General features: G+C 48.4%; 1 protein-coding gene across 1 annotated transcript; it reads left to right on the top strand.

The window, feature by feature from the left end:
• AMBP (alpha-1-microglobulin/bikunin precursor) lies at positions 1 to 17,061 on the top strand. The gene is made up of 10 exons (XM_030817676.1): positions 1 to 343; positions 1,722 to 1,864; positions 3,427 to 3,503; positions 4,323 to 4,439; positions 5,443 to 5,544; positions 7,458 to 7,504; positions 14,436 to 14,517; positions 15,600 to 15,767; positions 16,093 to 16,266; positions 16,921 to 17,061. Exons 1-10 carry the CDS (start codon positions 227 to 229, stop codon positions 16,947 to 16,949), a joined length of 1,056 nt encoding a protein of 351 aa, XP_030673536.1. The 5' UTR covers positions 1 to 226; the 3' UTR covers positions 16,950 to 17,061.
• The last annotated feature ends 561 nt before the right edge of the window (positions 17,062 to 17,622 follow it).

Raw genomic sequence — 17,622 nt, 5'->3', positions numbered from 1 at the left:
CCGGCCTCTTGGTACTGCTGACCCCAGCCAGGCTACAGGGATCGATCAGAGCTGGCCTTGGGGCTGTAATTGGCCCCAGCTGAGCAGGGCAAACACTGAGGTCAATTACAAGCCACAGGCCCCTTCCCCAGCCTCAGTTCACAGCTACCCTGTTGCAGGGAGGCAGTGGCCCTTCTGTTGCTAGACTGAGCCTGTGGGATACACCAAGGCAGAGGAGCCCAGAGCCATGAGGAGCCTCGGGGCCCTGCTCTTGCTGCTGAGCACCTGCCTGGCAGTGAGCGCTGGCCCTGTGCCGACGCCGCCCGCTGACATCCAAGTGCAGGAAAACTTCAATATCTCTCGGGTAGGGCTGCCGCTCTCTGTGGTGGGGTGGATGTGGTGATGGGGAGTCCAGGCAGATGGGGCCTGCTGGGCAAGTGCTGCCTGTCTCGGGGTCTCAGGCTTCCACTCAGATCATCTGGGATTATGGGATCCTTTGAAGGTACAACTCTATCCCCTGCCATTCCGTGGGCCTCTTGGCTGACATGCTATGAGTCAAACGCCCTCACCTTCTGCACTGTCCTCGTGGGCTCCAAGGGGAACCCTTGTGTTAATGGGAACCCGCTCAGGAGAAGGCTTTGTCCTGCCTGCCGCTGCCCTGCAGACCCCGGGCAGGCACCTAACTTTGCCCAGACCTCCCAGCCCTTCCTTCTCTAATGACTCCCCTCTCTCTGTGGCACCTTTCCCTTAGTTCTTCTTGTGTCCCCTGCCCACATCCCGGCCTGACTGTGGACAGACACCTGGGGTGGCACAGGGTGGTCATGTGGCCAGCAGCTTTCGGGTTGGGCATGTGGGGCAAGAGGTGAAGCAGGACAGAGATTGGGGTTGGGGGACATTCAGAGGCTTGAGCACAAGGAGAGACCTGAACTGGGGCAGGACACTCTCCTGTGAGTGTGGAGTGCCAGAGCTGCCTTCCAGCCCCCACTCTGCCCTAAATCCCGGGGTGGCTTTGAGCAGACCCTTGCCAACCTGGGGATGTCTCCATGTCTGTATGAAGGGTCTCAGAACCTTCTAGCTGTGGTGTCATGTGGGTTTTGTTTACTTTTAGGGACAAGGAAAGGTCGTGGCAGAGGGACAATGAGGAGCAGGTCCCTGTGGCAGTCTGGGACGCAAAGGGTTTGGGGCACATTGGCCTGTTCCGCAGGAGCCCGAGGGCTCCTTCAGCTGTCCCATGCACTTTCAGGAGGAAGAGGAAGCAGGCCTATCCTGAATGACCCCATCACTTTCATTATACTTTTGAAATACTTCCTAACATGGGGCTGTGGGCTGCCTTGAGAGGTGGGGAACACCCCATCATTGGAGGAGTAAAAGACAGGACTCCAGCTCCTGGGGAGCAGTGGTTGATGGAGCTATGGACAGATCCCAAATCTCGAGAGAGTTAGCCCTTCTGCAGGGCAGGTTGGGACCCCAGCCGCACACCTGCTTCCTGGGCTCGCTGTGATGCCTGAAACGCCACTGTTAGGGATCTGTCCTCCCTTGAAGATGTGTGGCCTCTGATTAGTCGTAAGACATTATCCCTTAAAAGGATAAGTCATTTCAAGGAGGAGAAGGAGGAGGAGGAGGAGGAAGAGGAGGAAGAGGAGGAGGAAGAGGTGGTGGTGGAGGGCTGGCAGCAGATGTCAGCCAGGTATGCTTTGAGGTCTGAGACTGATGCAGACTCCCAGAGCTCACCTGCCTCCTAGATCTATGGGAAGTGGTACAACCTGGCCATCGGTTCCACCTGCCCCTGGCTGAAGAAGATCATGGACAGGATGACAGTGAGCACGCTGGTGCTCAGAGAGGGCGCTACAGAGGCGGAGATCAGCATGACGAGCACTCGTTGGCGGTGAGCATTGTGGTGGGGCCGGAAAGCTGAGAGAGACCCAGAGACCTACAACCTTCCCAGCCCTGTCCATCCTGGGAAGTTGCAGATCTCTGCTTCCAGCCAGGACCTTCCCGCTGAACCCCAGATCCCTCTACTCTCCTCCACCTGGACGGCCCCTTTCAGGTGTCCTGTTCCTCGAGGGCAGTGTCCCAGCACTGTGCCTGTTCTGCAAACTGCTCCTCCCCCTTGGGCATTCCTTAGCCCAGTGTGGGCACTTCAGCCTCCCAAGGGACCCAACCTGGGAACCGGGCTCCTTTCTTCCCTGTCACCCATCATCAAGTCCTGCCCATTCTCCTCCTAAATCCCCCCAACCTGTTCACTTCTCCCCTTTCCACTGCCACCACCCTGGTCCAAGCCACCTCCCTTTCTTTCCTGGTTGTCTGCCACAACCTCTCTACTCTTTCCCCACCTCTGATCTCCACCCTTCCACCCCATCCACTCTTCACCCAGTAACCAGAAAGACCTTTTGAAAAGTCACATCTGCTCGAGACCCTTCCATGACTCCCCAATGCCCTGGGAGTAAGATTCAAACTCTTGATGTGGCTTTCCAGGACCCTTCCAGTGCCCAGAACTCCCTGCCACACACTCTGCCATGTACTCTGAGTCCTACTCATGTGGACCTTCTTTCGGTTCTGGAACTCTCATGCCTCCAGGTCCTTGCACCTGATGTTCCTTTTACTGGGAGCACCTCTCCTCACTTCCCTGGGCTAATTAGTTCCTGTGGATTCTTCAGAACTCAGGTTTCATGTCACCTCCTCCGGAAAGCCCTCCCAGACACCCAGGTTCAGGTTACATGCCCTTCTTTGTGCCCGAAGAGGACCTCACACTTACCCCCATGTGGTACTTCTCACACTGATTGCATCTGCCTCTCGCCTGCCTGCCTGCCTGACCCACGCAATTGCAAGCTCCAGGAACCCCAGGGGATGGGGTCTGTCTTGCTCTCTCACGTATCCCTGCCATGTAGCACAGGGCTTGCCACATAGGTGCTGCCCAATAAATATCCATTGGATAAATAGTGCTCATTGTAACAATAATAGCTGATTCATATATAGTGCTTCCTCCAAGTTCTTTACATATGTGTCAGTTGATCCTCACACTAACCATGTGAGGTAGAAACTATCATGATCCCCATTTTATAAATGAGAAAACTGGGGCAAGAGAGACCCAGAACAATACATGGATGAGTGCAGGAATTCATCACTCCAGCTCCTCCTGCCTCAGTATAATGTGTAGCTTTGATTAAGGAAGGCGGCTTTAGTGCTGGATTTGCCAGGAGGATGGCATGGATTTGTCTCTTCTTCTGTGTCCCTCCATCATATGGAAAATGGGGGTCTCTCAGGGCTAGTGTGAGGATTAAACAAGACATTTGGAAATGTTCATTTCCGAATTAAAAAGCAAACAAAAACACACAAACAAAAAAACTCCCCAAAACCAAGGCATTTGGAAAGAGCCCTGCAGGAGGGTTGAGTCAGGACCAAGATCTCTACCAGGAGTGACCTTCCTTTTGATTTGTTCATTTCTAGGAAAGGTGTCTGTGAGGAGACGTCTGGAGCTTATGAGAAAACAGATACTGATGGGAAGTTTCTCTATCATAAATCCAGTAAGTGGAGTGGAAAGAGACACGCGCATTCTCTCCTTTGCTTAAAAATACCTTGATGTCCTCAGCTCCCTCTGCCTCTGTAACCTTTCCTCCCATTTAGCTGAGATGTCATCTAGCCTTCCCCCAAACAACTCCTCCTCTTCCTTCTCCTTCTCCTCCTCTCCTTCTCCCCTTCCCTCTCTCCTTCCCTGCCCCCCCGGTGCCCACGCCCAGAGTAGGGTGATGGTGCTGATTTCACCAGTTTTCATGTCTTCTTAGGCACCTGCTATCAGCTGATAAAAATTTACTAAGCATCTACCATGTACAGTGTACATGATGCTAAGTGAGAGAGGGATTTGGACATGAATTTATTTGTTAGTTCAGAAAATGTTTGTTGAATATGCTCCATGTGCCAAACAATTGTGTTAGGGCTGAATATGTGAATGTTTGGCTAGATAGATGGATGAATGAACAAATGATTGGTAACTGAATATATCTAAGGATAAATGAGTCAATCAGTCAGTTACCTGATGATAAATTGATGGAGTGATAGGGGAAAGAGGAAAGGAAGGAAAGAAGGAAGGAAGGGAGATGGATTGATGTATGGAGAGGGTAGACGGATTGAGTGATGGTGGATGAATTAATGTGACTACATGGAGGAGATAGATGGGTGGATAGGGAGAGACTGAATATGGATAATTGATGAATGGAGATATGGAAGGCATGCGTGGATAGATGGATGGATGAGGAGATGTTGTGTGAGTAAACAGGTGACGGACCTCCAGCTAGAAGAGTCTACTGACCACTGATCCCTTTGGTCTGCCTGCACCTCCCATGCAGAATGGAACATAACCATGGAGTCCTATGTGGTCCACACCAACTATGATGAGTATGCCATTTTCCTGACCAAGAAATTCAGCCGCCGTCATGGACCCACCATTACTGCCAAGCTCTACGGTAAAGGCTCATTACTAGATGTGCCCATTGGAGTTGAGGGTGGGAGGACATTGACTTATGGACAGTGGAGTGGGTAAGGGCAGGGAGTTTTGCTTTTTCCTTCTGACAAAACTCCAATTTGGAGACAGATACAATCACTGAGTCTCCCTGGAGGAGGTGAAATTCTCTTTTTTTGATCTCTAAAATTCCAGGCCCAGAGAATTACAGAGCCTCCAGGCCCTTAAAAGAACCAGTGGGGGCTGGGTGCTATGGCTCACACGTGTAATCCCAACACTTTGAGAGGACAAGGCAAGAGGATTGCTTGAGGCCAGGAGTTTGAGACCACCTTGGGCAATATACTGAGACTGCATCTCTACGAAAAATTAAAGAATTAGCTGGGCATAGTGCACGTGCCTGCAGTCCCAGCTACTCAGGAGGCTTAGGCAGGAGGGTCACTTGAGCCCAGGAATTTGAGGCTGCAATAAGCCATGATTGTGCCACTGCATTTCAGCCTGGGCAACAGAGCAAGACCCTGTCTCAAAAAAAGAAAAAAAAAAGGGTGGGGGGATTGAGACCATCCTGGCTAACATGGTGAAACCCCGTCTTTACTGAAAATACAAAACATTAGCCGGGCATGGTGGCATGGTGCCTGTAGTCCCAGCTACTCGGGAGGCTGAGGCAGGAGAATGGCATGAACCCACGAGGCGGAGCTTGCAGTGAGCTGAGATCACGCCACTGCACTCCAGCCTAGGCGACAGAGCGAGACTCCGTCTCAAAAAAAAAAAAAAAAAAAAAAAAAAAGGGAAGAGTCTTTTGTGGGGACTCAGGAGACCTGGGTGGGAACTTGGGAGGGACCCCTCTTCCTCTTGGGAGCCTGTCTTTCCTTCAGTGTGTCAAATAGATTAAACTGCATCAATAGTTTTCAAATTTTCCCTAAGTGAAAATCACTGGGCAAAATCATTTCAGGCCCTTCCACTCCAAGCACCTGGTGGTTCTAGGCGTCTCCTCTGCTTCCTCCTTACAGGGCGGGCGCCGCAGCTGAGGGAGACCCTCCTGCAGGACTTCAGAGTCGTTGCCCAGGGTGTCGGCATCCCTGAGGACTCCATCTTCATCATGGCTGACCGAGGTACATAGCACCCCTCCACCTCAAATTCCTGTCCCCTCTTCATCCCTTGTGGGTGCCAGAGACCATCCCAGCCCCTGGGTTCTTACTACAATCCTCTGAGATAAAGAGGGGCCACAGCCTCCCCTCCATAGTGAATCAGGAAGCCAATGGATTTGCTCCAAGTCTCACAGCTTATTCCTAGCAGAGCTTAGACTAGAACCCATTCAGGGCTGATCTACTGCCATGTGTCTCAGGGAGGTTGTAGCCAGAATCCACAGATACCTCTTAGGAGGCGAAAGAGTTTTGGTATTAAGAGCGTGGGCTCAGGAATCAAGAGTGTTACGGAATCTTTGGGGCATTGCTTTTCTGGCTGGAAACCTCTGTGGCCAGTGGTGCCTTTGCCTGAGTTTTGCTTGGGCCTGCTGGGCTTGTTCCACCCACTTGGCCTGGTAGACTGTGCTTGGCTCATGCTACTGGCCTGGATCCCACACCTCCAAGGGAGACGGCAACTCAGGCATGAAGCGGCAAGGGATGTTTGAGTGAGCGTGGGGTCCAGCCACTGCAGTCAAACATGCTGGCTGCTGCCATGGGGTGGGCAGCTCCAGGTGCTGGCATGGTGCCAGCACTCTGTAAGGGTGTGGCTGGACCAGGTGCACCACAAGCAGATTTCCCAGCTGGCACCAGGGAATGGAGTGGTGCCTGGAAGCTCGGAGATGCCAGGAACTGCTGGGCCCCAAAGAGGGAGTTCCAGTCCTGGCTTGTGGAGCTCCCAGGTCTGGGCTCCCCAGAGGGCTGTAGCTTTTCCCTCCTTTTCACCTGCAATGTGGTGAGCAAAGGGCATGTTTCAGCCCTGTTTGTGTTACAGTTAGCCTTGCCATTTGGTGGGTCCCAAGTTCTTGTCCTGTGACCAGAAATAGTGAGGTAAACAGACAAATGTAGGGTGAGGCGAGATGAAGGGGAGGTTTACTGAGCAATAGAACAGCTTGGAGGGGACCTGCAGTGGGCAGCTCCTTTCTGCAGCCAGGGTGTTCTGATAAGTGTTCAGCTCCTAGCAGAGAGGAGACCTTGGAATGGGAAGCTCTGCCTCAGGGGCCCTCTCTGCCCAACTGTATTGCCCCCCTGCTGGCAGGTGACTCAGCCCAGCCCCATTGTGAGGGCCCCCAGGGTGGCAGGCTCCAGGGGGCTCCCAGAGGTGGGCTCCGGGGACTGTCAGCCTCCTCCCCACAACCTCTCCGCAGTGACGGTGGGTGAGAATGGCAAGCTGGGGCCAGAGTCTGGAGCAACAGAGGCTCTGGGCCTGGGAGTGGGGTCTACCTGGCTGCATGAGGATGGGGGTGGCACAGTTGCCTGCCCCAGGAATGGGAGCCACAGGGGTCCCAGCTCCACCACTGCCACTTCTGCAGTCACTCCTAACCACCAATGCTCATGCCTCCCCACTGCAGCCAGTGTGATGGCAGCGGCCACTCCGGATGGCCCACTGCTGCCATCAAGAGCACCTGGATTCAAACTTAGCTGTGTGGCCTCTGGCTAGTCAACCTCTCAGAGCCTCATTTCCCTCATATGTCAACTGGGCATAATAACACCTTCCTTAGAAGTTGCTGTAAAAGGCAATGCAATAAAACCATTAAGTACAATAGCACTGTGCTCATAAATGCTCAGTCAGTGTTAGCTATTGCTATTCTTTCCATGATGCTGATAAAATGATGCTAGTGGGGTGGGGTGGAGTGGACAGATGGTAATGATGGTGCAGCCACCAGTCTGTTGCTTTTCCAGTGAATGGCCATGAGCAAGCCACACAGGCAGGACTATGCATGAAGTGGACTAAGGTACGACAAGTTCCCAGCACGATGCTCACCAAAGAAACAAATCTGGGTCTAGGATGGCCCCTGAGCCTGGTCCTCTTATTCATTCCTCTCTCCTGTTCTGTGACCTAGGTGAATGTGTCCCTGGGGAGCAGGAACCAGAGCCCATCTTAATCCCGGTGAGTGCCTCATCCCCCGACCCCATCCCACCCCATCCCACCCCATTCTGCCCCAGGCACGCTGCACACTTGATCCTGCTGCGGGGGGAGGCAGAGTCATGGGGAGGGGGTGAGAGAAGGCAGCGATGGCCATGAGTGTTGAAGTCAGACACACTGGGGCTCCATCTTGATTCTGCCACCTGGACTAGTTGCCAATCCATCTGGACCTCACTTTTCTCATCTTCAAAACAGGATAATTACACTTACCTTCCAGGCTTATGGTAGAATTTAATGACATATAGAAAAGTTCTTAGCACAGTGCCTAAAAGCATCTAAAAGAAGTAAAACACTCAGTAATGAAATAACAATCCTCAATAATGAAATAATGATGCTCAGCATGAAAAGAAATCAATTGATTTCCCTAAAAATCAGCAAACCTGAGAACAAGCAGCTTCTCAAACCTTCTCTTTTCCTATGTTGCCTTCTGATTTTGGGGGCTTTCTTATGCTTCCCTTTTATTTTCTTGCATTTTGCCATATCGATTACGCTTTCTTCATTCTCTTTTCTCTAATTATTTGGAAAATTATATATCCTATTCTACTGATATATGTACATGGGTAGATATCTGTGTGTGTATATATATATGTGTGTATATATATAAATATATATGATTTTTATTTAGAAAAATATTCTTGAAAATCGCAAAACTATAAACCCCACCACAAAAAGACAAAATATCCCTGTTCCTGTGTAGAATTAACAGTTAACACATTAGATATTTGCTCCTATATTTTAAAAGAAAATGACCATTGATCTTAGAAAACTAATAAATCATCATTATGAAGAATTAAAGGAATGCAGAAAAACATAAAGATAAGTAAAAGTTTTTTTTGTTTTTTTTTTTTAAATCTCACCACCTGAAAACTATCAGCAGTCACACAGTTTCTGGTCTCTCGCCACACATATGGACAAAAGGACTTAGAGAAAAAAGGACAAATGGATGATCAAAGTTAGATATACTGTTATTAAGTGGGATTATATTACAAATGCTATTTCTAATTTTTAAAAGCACTAATTATGGTTTCACATGAATTTTTTTTTTTTTTAATTGAGACGGAGTCCCACTCTGTCACCCAGGCTGGAGTGCAGTCGCATGATCTTGGCTCACTTCAACCTCCGCCTCCCGGGTTCAAGTGATTCTCTTGCCTCAGCCTCCTGAGTAGCTGGGATTACAGGTGCCCACTACCACGCTTGGCTAATTTTTGTATTTTTTTTTTCAGTAGAGACAGAGTTTTGCCATGTTGGCCAGGCTGGTCTTGAACTCCTGACCTCAGGAGATCCACCCACTTTGGTCTCCCGAAGTGCTGGGATTACAGGCGTGAGCCACTGTGCCTGGCCTTTTGAATTTTTTTTTTTTTAAGAAACTGAAGTGGACTGCTTGATCTTCAAATGAATATTTATTCACAAGAGGATTTATGTCCTAAAGATTCTTCTAAAGTCAAGGTTGTGAAAAGACATTTAAGAGGCTGCCATCACTGTATATTTTTAAAGAGTGTATTTATTGTCTCTGTGACTTGAAAGACAGACAGGAGCACTCTGAGAGTGAAACTCTGTGGCAACTCTTCTTTCTTTTGTCTTTTACATTGTCTAGATCGATACCATTCCCATCTTCTCTGTCTCCATAATCCCATCTTTTAGGAGTAGTTCTATATTTTAGTGGATTCTGTTCTTACCTGTAGTGAATATAACCACAGCTTCTCTGTTTCTGAGTTATTTATTTCTATTATTCTCTTAATTAGTGCCATTTCTTTGCCAGGTGGTGTTTTTGAGGAGGGTTCATGGGTGTTTCAGTCCATGAATTCTCCCATGTTTGAGAAGGTCAGTCAGTTTCCTTCATATTTGATGCTATTTTGCTTGGGTGCGACAGTCTCGGGTTGTGTGTTCCTTCCCTTAGAACTTTGTATATGTTACTCCATTGTTCTCAAGTGCTGGTTATTGCTATGAAAAAGCCCGAGACTCATGTGATATCTCTTCTCTTTGTAGGCAACTGGGAAAACTTTATCATTAAAATCAACATCTTAACAAAACCTGTCTTAATGTTGAAAATTCTATATAAAAACTTATTGGCAGTTGGGTGCAGTGGCTCATTCCTGTAATCTCAGCACTTTGGGAAGCTGAGGCAGGAGGATCACTTGAGACCAGGAGTTTGAGACCAGTCCGGGCAACATAGCTAGATTCCATCTCTACAAAAAGTGTGTTTGTTGGTTTGTTTGTTTTTTTAATTAGCCAGCTCAGTGGGGTGGGTGGCACTTGTAGTCCCAGCAACTCAGGAGTCTGAGGAGGAAGTATTGCTTGAGCCCAGGAGTTCTAGGTTACAGTGAGCTATGATTGTGCCACTGTACTCTAGCCTGGGCAACAGTGAGACCTTGTCTCTATTTAAAATATACATCCTGAGCCAGGCGTGGTGGCTCACGCCTGTAATCCCAGCGCTTTGGGAGATGAGGCGGGCAGATCACGAGGTCAGGAGATTGATACCATCCTGGCCAACATGGTGAAACCCCATCTCTACCAAAAATGCAAAAATTAGCCGGGTGTGGTCGTGCAGGCCTGTAGTCCCAGCTACTTGGAAGGCTGAGGCAGTAGAATCGCTTGAATCCGGGAGGCAGAGGTTGCAGTGAGCCGTGATCGCGCCATTGCACTCCAGCCTGTGTGACAGGGCAAGACTCTGTCTCAAAATAATAATAATGATAATAATAATAATAACACATCCTGGAATTCAATGTTCTCTTTTCATATACAGATTACATTTCTTCTGTGTTTGAGGGAAATCTCTGCTGATATCATTGAGTTTATCTTCCTTCCTTTTATTGGGCTTTGCTACCTCGGGAACACTTGTTCTCTCATCTGGGAGCATCTTTGCCTTCCACATCTATTAGTTTCTCCCCAGTTGCTTTCATCTCTTTGTCGTTTCCATCTGCATTCACTGGGATCATCACTAGTCTCTCACCTGTGACATTCATTGCATTTTTAGCAGTCATTCTTTTGTGCAGACCGTCATTTCATTCTGTTCTTTGCTGTTTCTATTTCTAATTTATTTGCTGGTTCTGAATTGTGTTGTTTTGGTTCTCAATTTGTTTCTGTAGGCTTGGATTTTCTCTTTTCATCTCATTCTGTTGTTTTTGCTCATGCGTATAAGCCCAGCACTCTGGGGGGCCGAGGCAGGAAGACTGCTTGAGGCCAGGAGTTCAAGACCAGCCTGGGCAACATAGCAAGACCCCATCTCTACACACACACACACACACACACACACACACACACAGGCGCGCACATAAATGCATGTTCTAATTAAGTAATTCTATAGCTTGAAGGCACTGAGGAATTTCCTTCTGTTCCTTGAGTTCTGTTTTCTTCTGGTATCACAGGTTGGGTTCCCCAGGACCAACACCTGTAGGGGAGAAGGCATGAAGGCAGGATAGGGCAGAGGAAGCAGTCCAGCTGCGATGCAGTTACAATGCCTCAGCCAATACTATAAGGACCTCTGACATTTCAGAGATGTCCCAAGATGCTGCAAAGGGGCTGAGCCCTAATACCCCTCTGTTGATCACTTGGGAGGTGGGCATGATCTTGGGTGAGATGGCTCCTTTAGCTGCCACAGTCCCCAAAAGGGGCTGACCCCTGGGGGCTGTCTGACAGTAGCACTGCTGGTGACTGAGAAAGTACATCCATTGTTGAGGGAAATCCAGGTAGTTTATGAAGGTGTCCACCACAGCCAGGCTCTTTCTCTTATTCAGGTTATTTATTTATTCACTTCTGTGGTGGGTTTGGGTAGTTTCTGTACCATTTCTCTTCATCTTGCTTCTTCTTTATCCAGACTTGCATCTTGCTTTATCCAGACTTTCTGTTTGTTCTGGTACAATGGGAGGTGTCATTTACTCCTTGGCCCTCTTCCCATCAAATTTGAGCCCAGTCCCACCTCCCCCTAGCCCCATCCTACTTTAGTGTAAGATCTGGGTGTTTTATGTTCATCAACTTTTGTAAAGTCCAAGGGAATGGTGGGGGTGGGGGTGGGGTAATGAGCTGCCCCGAGGTGCACACGCGGGTCTGAATACCGTCTGTGTGTTTCCTGGGGCTGCCGTAACAGAGAACCACAAACTGGGGATTTAAACAACACAGATTTGCTGTCCCACAGTTCTGGAGGCCAGAAGTCCAAGATCAAGATGATGGTAGGGTTGGTTCCTTCTGCGGGCTTCGAGAAAGAATCTGTGCTGTGCCTCTCCCATGGCGTCTGGTGGTTTGCTGGCAGTCTCTGGTGTTCCTTGCCTTGTTAAAAGCATCATCCCAATTCCTGCCTTTATCTTCACAGGGAGTTCTCTATGTGTGCGAATCGCCCGTTTATAAGGACACCACTCATATTGGATTAGGGTCCACCCTAATAACCTCATCTTAATTAATTGCATCTGAACAATCTGATTTCCAAATAAGGTCACATTCTGAGGTTCTGGGGGGTTAGGACACCAGTATATGAATTTTGGGGGTCACAGTTCAATCCATAACATCCTTCCTCTGCCTCTGTTTGGAAGGACTGCTGAATGTTCTGGATGGGGCTCATCATCCCTAGGTGGGCTGGTGTAATATAATCCATCCCATGGCAATGTGTCCTGGAGCACTCAATTGTATAGCCCTGGAACTTTTACTACCATTCCTCCCATTCCGTGAACTCCATTTTTGCTTTTTACTCCTTTCTCTCCAAAAGGCATGTTCATTACTCCTCTATCAGGAAAGGTAAGGGATGGGGTGCCCCTCAGTTTTCTCCTTCTGGATTTAGAAGTATTAGGAAGAATTATAAATCTGATGACATACCAGGCCTGGAGGTTGGAGGGCACAGCTGAGCCATTCTATTCAGTTCCAAAATGTCTTGTGTTTTTTTCCTTGGTTTCCAGTTTTAAAGTTTTTGGCTTTAAGTTGGGATCCTTTCCTTGTTTGAGTGACACTGATGACAATTTGGGGGCTGGGGCTATGCTTTTAAACTCATTTTTTTTTTTGCTAAATATTAGGTATTGGGGCGAGAACTCTAAAGGAGAGTTTCAATCTGCTCTTTTAATCCAGATGTCAACTAAATCTATATTTCTTTATCAATGTCAAGAATAAAACCAAAGCTAATGACTCCCCTTGCAAAAGAGTGAAATACAGCACACTTCCATTTCCCCTGTTTCTCACCATGTTCATCCTTTCAGATTTTTCCCCATACCTGTTTTTGTGGATATGATCTGAAATTGTTTATATTTTCTACCTTTATTTTTTTAAAAAAAGAATTGTTTCTAAATATTTCCAGCAAATCACATAACCATGTTAGCATTTATTTATTGTAAAACTCTATATTTTATTGGCTTTATACCTTATCATTATTTCTTTGACATTACATCTTTAATTTCTGGCATTGAGATTCCTTTCTTAATTGGTGGGACTATTTCTACAAGTAATTTTTTCAGGAAAGATACATGGGTGGCAAATGTCTGAATCCTTGCAAGGCTGAGAATGTCTTTCTGTGGTTATATCATATGGCCAGTGGCTTGGATGAGTGAAAGATCCCTGGGTTACAAGCTTTTCCCTCTTAAAACCCTCAGATATTGCTCTGGGGCGTCTGTCGCTAAATGCTGTCATTTACTCTGAGGGCCACCAGGCTCTTTATTCTTTGCCCCTAGGAATGTCTAAGAAGGAGCTCTTCACTAATTTTGCCTGATTCCCTTTTTCCCTATAATTGGGCAACTCGAATCTTTCTTTAACTCAAAAAGTTTTCTTCTATTATTTCTATATTGATTTTCTCTCCTGGAAATCATATTATGTGGATTTATTTCCTGTAGCATGGAAACTGCACTTTATCATCTCTACAGTGTGGTTAAATTCAACATCACTTTAATGTTCAACAATTTTCGACTTTCACATATTCATTTCCATCACTGTTGGCTCCTGTTATATGGATGTATGTCATCTTTTTTTTGTTGTTTTTTGGATGCAGGTCATCTTGAATTTCAGGGAAGGTTTAAGTGTTCTTCTGTTTCTTACTGCCATTGACCTGAATTCCAGAAGATCCAGAATATCTCCCATTTAGTAAGGGTATTTCTTCAGCCCAACCCAATTCTGGCAACTGCAGTATTTAACTTGTCCCACGATTTTTCTCCATTTCTCTATCCTCATCAAGGAAAGCCTATATGCCACCAGCTTAAGACTGGTCTGGAAGACAGTGAAAGTCCCTGACAGTTTTCACAGTGTTTTGTTGCCCCTGAAAAGGAGATGGGAAATTTTGAGATTACTACAGCTACTTTCTCAAGTTGCAAGTCTCACCTGTGGGCAGGGCTGCTCATCTCTTCTATAATTGCCCTGGGATCCTGCCTCAGGGATTCTACACCCAGAGGCCCTCTTGACAGCTTTGGCAGCCTGCCCTGCTCTGCAGTCCCCACCACCACAACAAGGAGTTAGGATCAGTTTCAGGGTCCCTTCTTTCTCTCTGGATTTTTTTTTTTTTTCTGCAAGCAGCTAATGATGATCTGGTCAGCCCTTCCTATAAACCAGTTGCACCTGTGCTCTGTTGTGCAACAATGCCTTCACATCTTTAGTGTGAGGGTGTTGCTCTCCCCTGATTTCCAACTCTGGGAGGTACCCTTTTTTCATTACTATATTCCTTTAGGCACTTCAACTGGAAGTTGGATATGGGGCTATTGTCATACCTCATGGTTTTGAATTTCATTTCAGACCAGAAATCTGTCCTCTGATGCCTGTTCAGGAATTCAGGTTGATACTTTTGGGAAAACAGCCCTTTAACCAGTCTAAGAGCTGTGTTCCTACATACACCCTGATTCCCAAAGCAAGTTGTTCATTTATATATTCCAGGGGTGCAGAAAAGCAATAGTGGCAAGGAGTCTGCAACTGCTTCTTCTCTTTCTCTCCCCTGCAGAGAGTCCGGAGGGCTGTGCTACCCCAAGAAGAGGAAGGATCAGGGGGTGGGCAACTGGTAACTGAAGTCACCAAAAAAGAAGGTAATGAACACCTGCCTTTTCACCCCCTCTGCCATACTCCAGAAAGGAAGGGCCCACAGTTGGCTCACCCTGGCTGCTCTTAACACTACGAAGTCTCTTTATCTGTTAGAGACTCAAGGGCTGGACTGAGAAAAGGCAAATCAAGTACTCTGCACTCTACAGGGGGTTGTGGGGACAGAGAGAGGAGCATGAGGCATCGTCCTGGGCTTGAGAACTGTCAACTCCACGATGAGAAGCTGGTTCTTGCCCTGTCTGTATGACTGTGTGGCCTCCTAGCCTTGGTTTCCTCATCCATATTATGGGATAATAGCCTGTGGGGCTGAACATCAGGGCTCTTGTAGGAGGAAGTCGGGGAGGGACATGTGAATGCTTTGTGTAGTTGACAGTGTCCATGACATAACAACTTCCTCTCCAACTCGATCAGCAAACACTGAACCCTGCTCTGCCCAAGGCCCTGTGCTGGGCACTAGGGTCACATAGACCACTTGCGTCATTTTGGAACTTCTGGTCTAGTGGGGGAGGCATCCAAGGGAGAAGGTGATGGGCCCAAAAGGAAGGGTCAGCTAAAGGGCAGGGGGAGCTGAGAGGTTGGAGGGGTGAGGGGATCAGGAGGACTTCATGGATAAAGAGGAATTCACACGTGTCCAGGCATCCAGGTAAAGTTTTATGGAGGGGGCATTCCAGGGAGCAAGGAACAATGGGAGCAAAGGCAGGGTGGGTGGGACTTGGTGAAAAGGGCAGGCTGGCCAGTGTGGGTGCTGGCGGATATGTCATCAACTACTATTATAGAGTTTTGGGGCAGACAAGACCAATACAGGGGGACAGTGGGCCTGTGGTTCACTGGTAACTCCCCATGACATGGAGTGGAATGGGCACTGGTTTTGGAGACAGGGTTTTGAATCTTAGCTCTATGTGACCCCGGCCAAGTTACTTCACCTCTCTGAGAGTCAGTTTGCTTATCTAAAAAGAATTGATAATCCTTTTAGTGAAAATTAAATGAGATGGCGCATTATCAAGTGCCCAGCCTGATAATGGGTACAGAGTCAACACTTGGTCAGTGCTGCTGGTCTGCCCCTCCCTAGATTCCTGCCAGCTGGGCTACTCGGCCGGTCCCTGCATGGGAATGACCAGCAGGTATTTCTATAATGGCACATCCATGGCCTGTGAGACTTTCCAGTATGGTGGCTGCATGGGCAACGGTAACAACTTCATCACAGAAAAGGAGTGTCTGCAGACCTGCCGAACTGTGGGTGAGTGCGGGCCCCCACCCCTGTGCACTCTGCACCCTCAAGACCCTGTCCCTCCAGTAAACCACCTGCAAATTGAAAAGGTAGCTAACAGAGGACATTCCAGTGGTAGAACTCCAGGCGGTTTCCTGAAATCTTAGGAATTCCACCTTTGGATGTGGAGGACCTCGGGCAAATCATTTTCTTTCTGTGGGCCCCAGTTTCCCCATCTGTCAAAGAGGGATGAGGTGTTCTGGATGAGCAGGGCCCTCTGGCTCAGCAGTCTCATGTATGACTGATCAGCAGTCACAAGGGTTTCTCAGGTTCCATGCCTCTCTCCACTCCACAGCTGCCTGCAATCTCCCCATGGTCCGGGGCCCCTGCCAAGCCTTCATCCAGCTCTGGGCATTTGATGCTGTCAAGGGGAAGTGCGTCCTCTTCACCTACGGCGGCTGCCAGGGCAACGGGAACAAGTTCTACTCAGAGAAGGAGTGCAGAGAGTACTGCGGTGTCCCTGGTGATGGTAGGCAGCCCTGTAGGGTGCCAGGCTGGGCCGAGGGGCTGTTGGAGTTGAGGTGGGAGAGCCCTGGGAGGAGTAGGGGTTTGGAGAGCTGAGTTCTGGACTCTGTACCTGGTAAGCAGCCCATCTACTCTCTGAAATGGGGCTGAGCCTGGGGCATTACCCCAGCTGGAATTGGGTCTTGGGGAGTTACTAGCCAGGCACCGGCAGAGGGTATGCAGGGCTGACTGAGGAGTGGGGCAGAGCTGGGTTCTAATTCTGCGCCTGCAACATTGAGCAAGTGCCAATCTGAGTGTCAGTATTCTCTTGTAAAATGGGACAAAGCACCTGCCTCCCAGCCTTCCCAGTACCTGATGCGGAGTTAGTACTCAGCTAACAGCAACTGCTACTAATAATAACAATGATACAGTGGTAACAGTAATAGCATTCCAGGGAACAGCAACCATTGAAGATATCTGTGCCTTGATTTTCCCACTGGAAAATGGCACCTGCGGTAAACCAGAAGAGGAAAAAAAAAAATCTGATCATTTCGTGGAATACCCTTTGGAGATAAATCATTCAGCAAGCAGAGGTTTCTGGCCCCAGGTGACAGCTGCCTTCCCTTCCCTCAGTGTCCCTGCCCACGGACCCCCTCCCTGAGTCTCTCTGTGTCCACAGGGGATGAGGAGCTGCTGCGCTTCAACTGACAACTGGCTGGTCTGCAAGTCAGAGGATGGCCAGTGTCTGTCCTGGGGTCCGGTGGCAGGCAGCACCAAGAAACCTGGGTCCAAATAAAAACTAAATTGTAAACTCCTGAAATTCTGTGTCCTCACTGTTCATTGTCATCACAAGTGTAACAGGGCGGCGGAGGGGAGAAAAAGCCGGGGTGGGGCCATACGCAACCCCAGCTTTCCCCAGAGTGAAAACTGCGTTGGAAACATAATAGAACTATCTTCAGTACATGACATTGGCTATGCAAATTATGAAACAAATCAAAGTTCTATTTACAATAGTGTAAAATGGGATTATTTTGTTTTAATAAGGCTAGGAAAGGAGGAAGAAGCTCTGGAGACTTGTCTCTGGGAGAGGTTTGATGGGTCATCAGTGACCCAGGCTCAGAAGAAATAATTGTGCCCTGCTATGCCCACGGAGCTCAGGGCAGACAGCCCACAAAGGCCTGAAATAATTCCCCTGTCCTTTGCTGTACCAAACACCTCCCCAGAGTTTTACTTCAGTTGCAACCACATCCCCAGAACCAGCTGCCCGGAGCTGGAAAGCCTCAGCTGTTTCTCTGCATGGCCCTGGGGAGCCCATCCTCTGGGACCTTCCCCTGGGCCTTTGTCTTGGAAGCAAAGTGCTCACTGGCCTTCACATTGTGCC

Source organism: Nomascus leucogenys, chromosome 8, assembly GCF_006542625.1.
Source record: "Nomascus leucogenys isolate Asia chromosome 8, Asia_NLE_v1, whole genome shotgun sequence".
NCBI lineage: Eukaryota > Metazoa > Chordata > Mammalia > Primates > Hylobatidae > Nomascus > Nomascus leucogenys.
The sequence above is the reverse complement of the archived record's forward strand: the minus strand, read 5'-3'. Positions and strand labels throughout refer to the sequence as shown.

Coding starts and splice junctions, on each gene's coding strand:
- AMBP (XM_030817676.1), top strand. CDS start 227: ATGAGGAGCCTCGGGGCCCTGCTCTTGCTGCTGAGCACCTGCCTGGCA. Junction 4,440..5,442: donor CATTACTGCCAAGCTCTACG/GTAAAGGCTCAT, acceptor TCCTCCTTACAG/GGCGGGCGCCGCAGCTGAGG. Junction 5,545..7,457: donor CTTCATCATGGCTGACCGAG/GTACATAGCACC, acceptor TCTGTGACCTAG/GTGAATGTGTCCCTGGGGAG.